At 34.1% G+C, this 10,751-nt stretch overlaps 1 protein-coding gene across 1 annotated transcript; it reads left to right on the top strand.

Annotated features, from left to right (window-relative positions):
* LOC107610351 lies at nucleotides 1,865-8,138 on the top strand. Its single transcript, XM_016312409.1, has 5 exons — nucleotides 1,865-2,373; nucleotides 4,816-5,313; nucleotides 5,394-5,407; nucleotides 6,206-7,222; nucleotides 7,318-8,138. Exons 1-5 carry the CDS (start codon nucleotides 1,865-1,867, stop codon nucleotides 8,136-8,138), a joined length of 2,859 nt encoding a protein of 952 aa, XP_016167895.1.

Genomic DNA, 10,751 nt, shown 5'->3' with positions numbered 1-10,751 from the left:
AAATTAAATAATAAAAAAACATAACTATTTTTTTCAGTCAAAATCCAGTAAAATATTGTAATTTAGACTTGCAATATCAGTATATTAATAGTGAAGTGGAGAAAAAAATATAATATCATATCAAAATTTTTTTAAATCATAATTATAATTTATGATTGAAATCATAATTTAAATATTCTAAAGGTTTAATTACTCTGTTGGTACCTATAATTTCGCGAAATTTTCAATTAGGTCCCTATACTTTTTTCCTTTTAATTGAGTCATTGCACCAAATTTTTCTTTTACTTGGGTTCCTACACTTTTTTTTTTCTTTTATTTAGGTCCCTATACCAATTCTTTTTTTTTAGTTGGGTCCTTATAAAATTAAGCCAATTACTACTAAGAGGGACTTAATTGAAAAAAAATTAGTGCAGGGACCCAATTAAAAAGAAAAAAAGTATAGGACCTAATTAAAAATTTCATGAAACTATAGGGACCAACAGAGTAATTAAACCAAAAATAAATTTAAAAATATCACAAATTAATGGATGATATTCAAATTTTGAAAAAAATTAATAGAAAAAATACCATAAAAGCATATTATTTTAAAAATACTTTTCGTTTCAGAAAAAAATCTACTCTATTGAACACATTAAAATTAAGCAAATTTAAAATAATTAAAATCACTTTTACGCAACATAAAAGTTATTATGATAACTAATTTTACTCTTATAAATTTAAATTATGCTTATTATCTATATTGTTCTTTAAAAATATAGGTTTGGAAACACATGATAACCAAGTTGGTTCAAGTAATAGATGTGGTGATGATTTAACTGGTTAATATCCTATATATTTAAAACATGAAATAATGTCAGGACCAATTTTTTTAAGATAATCTACAAAAATATAAAGTTTGTATTTTTTTTTTGTATAAATGTAGATCAAGAAGACACCACTGCTACTAGCTACTAATCTCAATCAATCTCTTATAATGAACCAGCTACAAATAATGCTAGAAGCCATGGAAACATGAATAGTTAGTACTTTATTTTTATTTTTAATATTTTATCTTCATCGCATAATATTCATTTAAACTATTTTTTGTATTAAATAAATTAAAAGGTTTAATATTGTACACTACTATATAAAATGTCTAATGACAAATAAATTATGAATTCTATAATAAAAAATAAAACAAATAATTAATAAATACTACAAAAACAACAATTAAAATAGTACAAAAATATACCTTATTTTACTTCATGTATTAATTAATATATTGTACAAATTATATAGATCCTTTTTATTGTAGAATCTTTATCCAATTAAAAATTTAATAAATGGTAAAATTTAGTCATGGTAAAATGGGGGCTCAATTTTATTGATATGGAGACTTTGTGTGTGTTATATCCGGATATGGAGCCATGGAAGTGCAATACAGATATGTGGGGCAGCTTTTTTGTTAATGTCAGGTTGAACAACTCGAATGGTGCGAGTTGTTTGAGCATCTTTTTTAAAGTGCAAATCGGTTGGTCCGATTTGAGGAGGAAGCGTTGGTGAAATTATGCATGATGCAAATCGTACCATCCGATTTGCTAGAAGTGTGGTTTTTTTTTTGTGATGTGTTATGGAAATCGGAGGGTCCGACATGCAATTGTTTATTATTATTTTGAATCCATGAAACGTAATCGCATGGTCCGATTTGGTTGGTACTTTATATAAAAGTTGCTGAAAAATGGATCAGAGCAATAACTCTCTCATCTTCTTCGTCTCCTTCTCCAACGGTCCCCCTGGTTTTAGTTTCTCTGTTTATTCACTTGTTTAGTAAAGGAGAAAAAAATCAGAACTCAAATTTATGAGTTTGTTAATGTGATTGTGAGAAATGAGTGATAGAGTGTTATTGAAGGTGTATTATTTTGGTCAGATTTTGTTACAAATATCTGAAGGAGTAACATTTGTTTATGAAAATCTGTTAGATTTGGTGATTCCTTTTTCAATCTCATTTGAAGAGCTCAAATGTGTGATCTGTGAAAAAATTCAGTCTGAGAGGGCAAGAAGGATATCATGTATTCTATACAGAAATCCTATACAAGTGTTTGGTGGATTCGTCCAGTTTCAAACCAAATATGTAACGGACGAAGCGAGCATGCAAGACATGTTTTCCATGTATATTGAAAATCGGAGTCAACTCTCGTTCATCGAGTTGTATGTTGAGTTTGAGCAATCTGAGGCCAATCGGAATATTCTACGGGAGGATTACAATAGTGACAATGAAGAAGAGTTCGAAAGCAACTACGAAGTTGTTGGTCCAGATGGAGATGAGGTTCAAGGTGACGGAGCTATGGCTCCGGATGTGTCTGATGTGGCAACTGCACTGGCAAACGATGTGCCGTTTGAGGAGCCATCATTCATGCGAGTATTGGATTTGGAAGCCATGCATGTTCCGGAGTTTCCGGATTATAACAATACAGGTACGTAATTCTCCGTATTTATAAGAAAGATTGAAATTTTTTTATTAATTTATCTTGATAGTTGGACCAAGTAGCTAAGTGAGGTGTGAAAATATACTCGATCACTATTTATTTTTGTTTACCTATTTTTGTATTTAACTTTAAGATAGTAAATTTATAAGAGAGTTATTGATTTAGTTGAATATAAATTAGAATTTATTGGTTAAGTAGTAAACTAGTTAAATATTCGTTAGTATTTATGAGTTAATTTAGTAAATTAAGTAATTATAAATTGGAATTTATTAGTAAATTAGTTTAATTAAAATTGGTTAAATTGGAATTTATTAAGTAAATATAAGTAAATTAGTTAAATTAAAATTTGTTAAATTGGTTAAATTTAGTTAAATTAAAATTAAGTCAATATAAATAAGAATTTATTAGTAAATTAAGTAAATATAACTAGTAAATTAGTTTAATAAAAATTGGTTAAATTGGAAGTTATTAAGTAAATATAAGTAAGTTAGTTAAATTAAAATTTGTTAAAATATTACAAACAGTGATTGGATAAATAATTTTCAAATTCTAAAATTAAAAACATAGATAACGCTTTACATATTTATATGAGTTACTGAATCAATTTTTATTGAATAACTATCTTAAATATCAATTATCAAAAAATGCTACTATATCAGCCAATAGTAATAATAATCATGAGACACGTAACATTATTTATTATTAAAAATATATTAATTTAATAATATTAAATATGTAATAAATTTCTAATGTGAAATGTTAAAATATAAACACAAAAAATAAAGATAAATTAGAGTATAACAAATAAACTATTTTTTAAAAAATATTTTTACAATCTTAACGGACAAAATACTCATTATATTGTTAATTTATCATAATAAATTAAAAAATAAATTTAAAAATGTCACAAATTTATGGACGATATTCAAACTTTGAAAAAAATCAATAGAAAAAAATATAATAGAAGCATATTATTTTTAAAATATTCTCTGTTTCAGAATAAAATTAAACAAATTTAAAATAATTAAAATCACCTTTATACGCGACATAAAAGTTAACTTTAATCATGATAACTAATTTTACTCTTATGAATTCAAATTATGCTTATTATTTGTATTGTTCTTTAAAAATATAGGTTTGGAATCACATTATAATAAAGCTGTTCAAGTAAAAGATGCGGTGATATCCTAACTGATTAGTACCCTATATATTTAAAACATGTAATCACGTTATTTTAAGTCATTTTGCCTATATATTAAATTTTAATATAGAAGATTAACAAAATTAATTAACTTAATTTACACGATTTGATTTTATTTCTGAGGACCAATTTTTAATTCTTTTAAGATAATCTACAAAAATATAAAGTTTGTATTTTTTTTTTGTATAAATGTAGATCAAGAAGACACCACTGCTACTAATTTAATGCCTCAATCAATCTCTTATAATGAACCAGCTACAAATAATGCTAGAAGCCATGGAAACATGAATAGTTAGTACTTTATTTTTATTTTTAATATTTTATCTTCATCGCATAATATTCATTTAAACTATTTTTTGTATTAAATAAATTAAAAGGTTTAATATTGTACACTACTATATAAAATGTCTAATGACAAATAAATTATGAATTCTATAATAAAAAATAAAACAAATAATTAATAAATACTACAAAAACAACAATTAAAATAGTACAAAAATATACCTTATTTTACTTCATGTATTAATTAATATATTGTACAAATTATATAGATCCTTTTTATTGTAGAATCTTTATCCAATTAAAAATTTAATAAATGGTAAAATTTAGTCATGGTAAAATGGGGGCTCAATTTTATTGATATGGAGACTTTGTGTGTGTTATATCCGGATATGGAGCCATGGAAGTGCAATACAGATATGTGGGGCAGCTTTTTTGTTAATGTCAGGTTGAACAACTCGAATGGTGCGAGTTGTTTGAGCATCTTTTTTAAAGTGCAAATCGGTTGGTCCGATTTGAGGAGGAAGCGTTGGTGAAATTATGCATGATGCAAATCGTACCATCCGATTTGCTAGAAGTGTGGTTTTTTTTTTGTGATGTGTTATGGAAATCGGAGGGTCCGACATGCAATTGTTTATTATTATTTTGAATCCATGAAACGTAATCGCATGGTCCGATTTGGTTGGTACTTTATATAAAAGTTGCTGAAAAATGGATCAGAGCAATAACTCTCTCATCTTCTTCGTCTCCTTCTCCAACGGTCCCCCTGGTTTTAGTTTCTCTGTTTATTCACTTGTTTAGTAAAGGAGCCAAAAAATCAGAACTCAAGTTTATGAGTTTGTTAATGTGATTGTGAGAAATGAGTGATAGAGTGTTATTGAAGGTGTATTATTTTGGTCAGATTTTGTTACAAATATCTGAAGGAGTAACATTTGTTTATGAAAATCTGTTAGATTTGGTGATTCCTTTTTCAATCTCATTTGAAGAGCTCAAATGTGTGATCTGTGAAAAAATTCAGTCTGAGAGGGCAAGAAGGATATCATGTATTCTATACAGAAATCCTATACAAGTGTTTGGTGGATTCGTCCAGTTTCAAACCAAATATGTAACGGACGAAGCGAGCATGCAAGACATGTTTTCCATGTATATTGAAAATCGGAGTCAACTCTCGTTCATCGAGTTGTATGTTGAGTTTGAGCAATCTGAGGCCAATCGGAATATTCTACGGGAGGATTACAATAGTGACAATGAAGAAGAGTTCGAAAGCAACTACGAAGTTGTTGGTCCAGATGGAGATGAGGTTCAAGGTGACGGAGCTATGGCTCCGGATGTGTTTGATGTGGCAACTGCACTGGCAAACGATGTCCCGTTTGAGGAGCCATCATTCATGCGAGTATTGGATTTGGAAGCCATGCATGTTCCGGAGTTTTTGGATTATAACAATGCAGGTACGTAATTCTCCGTATTTATACGAAAGATTAGAATTTTTTATTAATTTATGTTGATAGCTGGACCAAGTAGCTAAGTTAGGTTTGAAAATATACTCGATCAGTTAATATTTATTAGTTACATTAGTAGATTAAATAATTATAGCTTGAAATTTATTAGTAGATCAATAAAATTGAAATTGGTTAAATTGGATTTTATTAAGTAAATATACGTAAATTAGTTAACTTAAAAATCGTTAAGTTGGTTAAATGTAGTTAAATTATAATTAAGTCAGCATAAGGAGGAATTTATTGGTACATTGAGTAAATATATAAGTAGCAAATTAGTGTAATTAAAATTTGTTAAGTTAGAAGTCATTAAGTTAAGTCAATATAAGTAAGTTACTTAGATTAAAAATTGTTAAATTGGTTAAATATAAATAAATTAAAATTAAGTCAATTTAAATAGGAATTTATTGGTAGATTAAGTGAATATAACGAGTAAATTAGTTTAGTTAAAATTGGTTACGTTGGAAGTTATTAACTCAATATGAGTAAGTGAGTTAAATTAAAATTTGTTTAATTGGTTAAATACAGTTAAATTAAAATTAAGTCAGGATAAATAGGAATTTATTAGTAAATTAAGTAAATATAACTAGTAAATTAGTTAAATTAAAATTACTATCTGTTAGTAGACTAGTTGAATACAAATAAGTTTTTGTTAGGGAATTATATAAATATAAATAGTTTGTAGGGTTTTATTATAATTGATGCAGTAAAAATTCGTGTTACCTATATATTCGAATGTTTAAATATTTGTGTTTTCTAATTAGATTGCATGGCTGTCCGGGTGGTAGAAATTCCTTTTCTTGCAGATGGTGAATTTGCCGTTGGAATGGAATTCAGTTTCAGGAAAGCTGTTATTAAAGCGATAAAAGAGTATACTATACGAAGAAGCGTAGATTACCGGGTGTATGAGTCTGAGTCGTTGACATTTTATGCGAAGTGTACACAGTATGGGTCAGGGTGTGATTGGCTTATCCGGATTAGCATGATCAGCCAGAAGTACTGTTGGGTTATAAGGAGGTATAATGGCAGTCACACATGTACCAGAGCCACAATTTCTCAGGATCATTCAAAGCTGGATTCGACCATGATTGCAAAAGCAATTAAGCTGTTGGTTGAGGCTGACCCCGCCTTAAAGGTAAAATCAGTTATAGCAGAGGCGCAATCGAAGTTCAACTACACTGTTAGTTATCGGAAAGCATGGTTGGCTAAGCAAAAGGCGGTTGAAAAAATATTCGAAGGTTGGGAGGCATCGTACGAAGCGTTGCCTATATGGTTTGAAGCCATGTGTCATAAGGAGCCGTCAGCTGTTGTTCATTTTGAGACTATGCCTGCATACCAAGGTGACGACTTGGTGACTGATATTCGGGTATTGCATCGTGTCTTTTGGAGTTACTACCCCTGCATTAGAGCTTTCAGACATTGTAAGCCAGTTGTCCAGGTGAATGGGACTCACTTATACGGAAAGTACAAGGGTTGTCTACTAGTGGCGGTGTCACAGGATGGTAACAACAACATCGTCCCAATTGCGTTTGCAATTGTGGAGGGAGAGACTTCAGATGCGTGGCACTTTTTTCTGAGTAACCTTCGTCAGCATGTTGTCACTCGGGATGGTGTGGGACTGATATCTGACCGTCACGAATCCATAAATGCGGCTGTGGAAAGGAGTAACGGGGCTTGGTCACCTCCGAGAGCCTTTCATATGTTTTGCATCAGGCATATAGAGTCGAATTTTCTGAGAAAATTCAAGGCGCCGTACTTACAGAAACTGGTCGTCAACATAGGTAACACTCATAATAGTTAACTAATTTAGTATCAGATTTCCATTCAATTCGTGTCTTCACCTCTATTGTTTTAAATATTTCTTTATATCCCGCAGGATATTCGAGGACGGTGCGGGAGTACGAGGTGCGTTACCAACGTTTACGAGAACGGGGAGAGGCATACACTGACTGGTTAAACCGAATCCCCCGGGAACAGTACGCGTTGGCATTTGATGGTGGATATCGATGGGGTCATATGACGACAAATCTAGTGGAATGCATCAATTCAGTTTTAAAGGGCGCACGCAATCTCCCCGTGACTGCCCTTGTGAAGGCAACATTCTACAGGCTGAACGAGTTGTTTACCCGAAAAAGAGCGGAGGCGGAAGCCCGGATTAATGCTGGCCATGTGTTTTCTGATGTCGTGACTTCGAAGTTGCATGCAAACCAACTTGCATCAGGAAACATTCAGGTTAGTTGCTTTGATCGGCAGAATGAGGTCTTTGAGGTGCGTGAGATGCCGAGTGGACTGGAGTTTGCGGTGGACCTACGTGGCCTTCGATGTGACTGTGGTGAGTTTCAGGTGGACCGGATCCCCTGTCGACATGTCTTTGCATGTTGTGCCAACCAGCGACTGGATTGGCAAGTGTATGTTCATGATGTGTATAAGATGGACCAAGTTCGGCGGGTGTACCGAGCAAGGTTTAGGCCACTTGGTAACCCCACTACATGGCCTGTTTATAACGGACCTCGGTTCATCCCAAACCCGTACCTGAGACGCGTCGGGAAAGGTCGGCCAAAAATGACGCGCTTCTTGAATGAGATGGACACGCGAATGCTACGTCGGCCTAGGCGATGTACGATATGTGGAGCTGAGGGACACAGTCGTGGCAGATGCCGTCAGCAGCGTGGTGCAAATGCCAACAGAGATCAGTAGTAGACTCTTACTCTGAGATGATATTATATATGTGGCAATATTTGGTTTGTCATTAGTTGTCCATTTGAGTTAAGCAAGTATGATATATGTAACCTGTTGCTGTAGCATTACTCTCCATCTGTAGCATTTTATAATATTTTATGAAGTACTACATAATCCACATATTTAATCGCTGCAATAAGTTCACATATACATAAATTCTCTAAACAAACCATCTACTAATAGATAGTCCATAGTCCAAATTATTAATACATAAATTCTCTAAACAAACCATCTACTAATACATAGTCCATAGTCCAAATTAATAATACATAAATACTCTATACAAACCATTGTCCAGATCATTATTAATACATAATAACCCTAAACCCTAAATAGAACAAGTCCTGCATACGTTATGAACAACACATGCAACGAACTGTAAACATCATCCACATTTTCTAAAGCATCAATAAGAGTATACACCACAACTACTTTCTCATTGTCCACTTTACGTCATTCACGAAGTTCTTACATTTTTTTGCGGCCTTTTTGAACACAGATGGCGTGTAGCGGTTAGCGCTACGACGTGGTGGATCAATCCTCAGATTGTAACCTTTGCCTTTGTCATCCGGAGTTTGTGCCCGGCCTGTATACAAAATAACAACAACAATTAAGTATGATGACATTAGGTAGTCAAACCAACATGGATACCGCTAATGAACACAAAATGAATACCAATTCAAACATGTAAAGCAAAATATGAAGCATAATACCATCATTGCGGGATTCCTCATCCTCATCAAATTCCTCTATTTCGTCCTCATCATCATGGTCCTCGTCATTCGGGTCATCTACTAGATACGCATTAGTCTCTTGCTCTAGTGGGTTAGCATCTTCTTGTAGTGGTCCCATGTCAACACGGTTAGGATTTTGACTATTAAGAACTCCGCGTCCACCTACACTTCTACTAGAGTCAATAGAAACGAACCCTCCGGAAGTGACCGATGAGGTATGGCACGGGAGCCTGGCGTCCAATGAATACCTACCTGCCAAGAACTCAGGCTGGTTGCCATATTGTGGTGGTGCTGCATCTCCAGCCATGAACTCAAGCAATTGGCTAAAGGAACCTCCTTCTCCGGGTTCAAGCTGTGACATACCCCAATATGGTTGAGGCATTGGAAATGACGGGGAGAACTGTGTCTGAGGTACATACTGGCTTGAGAACTGAGGTTGTTCTTGTGGAAGTGGATTCGAAGTAGGAGGTGGCACCGACTGTGGTTCCAGTTCCTCATTGTCATTATCCACATCCTGACTATCCTCATCCATACCCTCACCACTTTCATCCACATCCTGATTACCCTCACCACTTTCATCCACATCCTGATTACCCTCACCCATTTCCTGATTATCCTCATCACTTTCTTGACCCACAAGATTCGACAAGTTCAAATGGTCTCCATATTTTGACCGGTACCAGAACATATAAGTTTCCAATGGATGTTGTGAAGGCATGGGAAGCTCAGAAAGAACGTAGTGATACCTGTTTGTCCAATGCATAACCCAATTTGAATGACTCGGTATTGTGGCCCAGTTAAGATTCTTAGGACCAGTCAAGACTTCTCCATGCGCCTTGCCAAGAGTCTGCTCCTGCTGAGGTACTCCCTGAACTAAACCGAACTGTCGCCTATACCTATCGGTAGCATGCCACTCGATACATTCAAATGACACCAACGGAACAGTAGCGGACCACACAACCGACTCCATATAGATCTCAGGAGGAATTATGTTTGGATCCACGCGATCCACAGCATATGCAACCCACAGAAACTGTGAAAATAAAAGAAACTCATGAATACAACCCAGAATATCAAATTCAATAAAAAAGTCTCATAAAAATGCCGAATCTCATAAATCTTTAATTAAAACACACTTGGCCTTCCTGCAATTCATCAAACTATATTTTCGGTCACCACGCTCCCAATTACGCCACCTAATGTCATATATTCAATTAGCTAAACTGAATTTTAAATATGAAGCTACGGGTAGATTGTAACGTAACATTACCTGTTAGCTAGTGGAAAACTGTGGGGTTCTCTGGGGAGCGGCGATAGATATGGCAGTCGGATCCAAGCTCAACCGAGCAGAAGTGTTATTGGCCCATCTATTTCCTTACAGTTATAACGAGATGCCCTGCACAACTCCCTGTAGAGGTGAGCTAGGCATGCCGAACCCCAACTATAATGTCCAATACCGGCAAAATCACGAAGCAAGGGAAGAAACTTCCAGTGCACACCTGCCCCAGATTTATTCCCAAACAAGATCGTCCCGATGAGCAACATAATATGGCACTTCACATACCTCTGTATACTTAATTCATCAGTCAACTACATGTTTTCTTTTAGTTCCTGAAGCCAAGTCAGTTTTATGCAGCATCCTCGACACTTCGACTTACGCGGTGCCACGCCAAATTGAAGCAAATATTCTGCCTCCAACGCTGAGAAACTACTCATTGTCATCCCAGTAACTAGAAGACCATCCGTCGGGAGACCAAGAATTAGAGCCACATCTTCAAGAGTTACGGCACACTCACCAATTGGAAGGTGAAACGTATGTGTATTTGGGTGCCACCGT

The sequence above is a fragment of the Arachis ipaensis genome, chromosome B08, assembly GCF_000816755.2.
Source record: "Arachis ipaensis cultivar K30076 chromosome B08, Araip1.1, whole genome shotgun sequence".
Lineage (NCBI taxonomy): Eukaryota > Viridiplantae > Streptophyta > Magnoliopsida > Fabales > Fabaceae > Arachis > Arachis ipaensis.
Note: the sequence above shows the minus strand (reverse complement) of the source record. Positions and strands in the feature narration are given on the sequence as shown.

Bases quoted from the DNA above. Each gene is read 5' to 3' on its own strand.
- LOC107610351 (XM_016312409.1), top strand. From the start codon at position 1,865: ATGAGTGATAGAGTGTTATTGAAGGTGTATTATTTTGGTCAGATTTTG. The intron at 2,374-4,815 runs GTTTGAGGAGCC...AATGAGTGATAG, and splicing joins GCACTGGCAAACGATGTGCC to AGTGTTATTGAAGGTGTATT. The intron at 7,223-7,317 runs GTAACACTCATA...TATATCCCGCAG, and splicing joins GAAACTGGTCGTCAACATAG to GATATTCGAGGACGGTGCGG.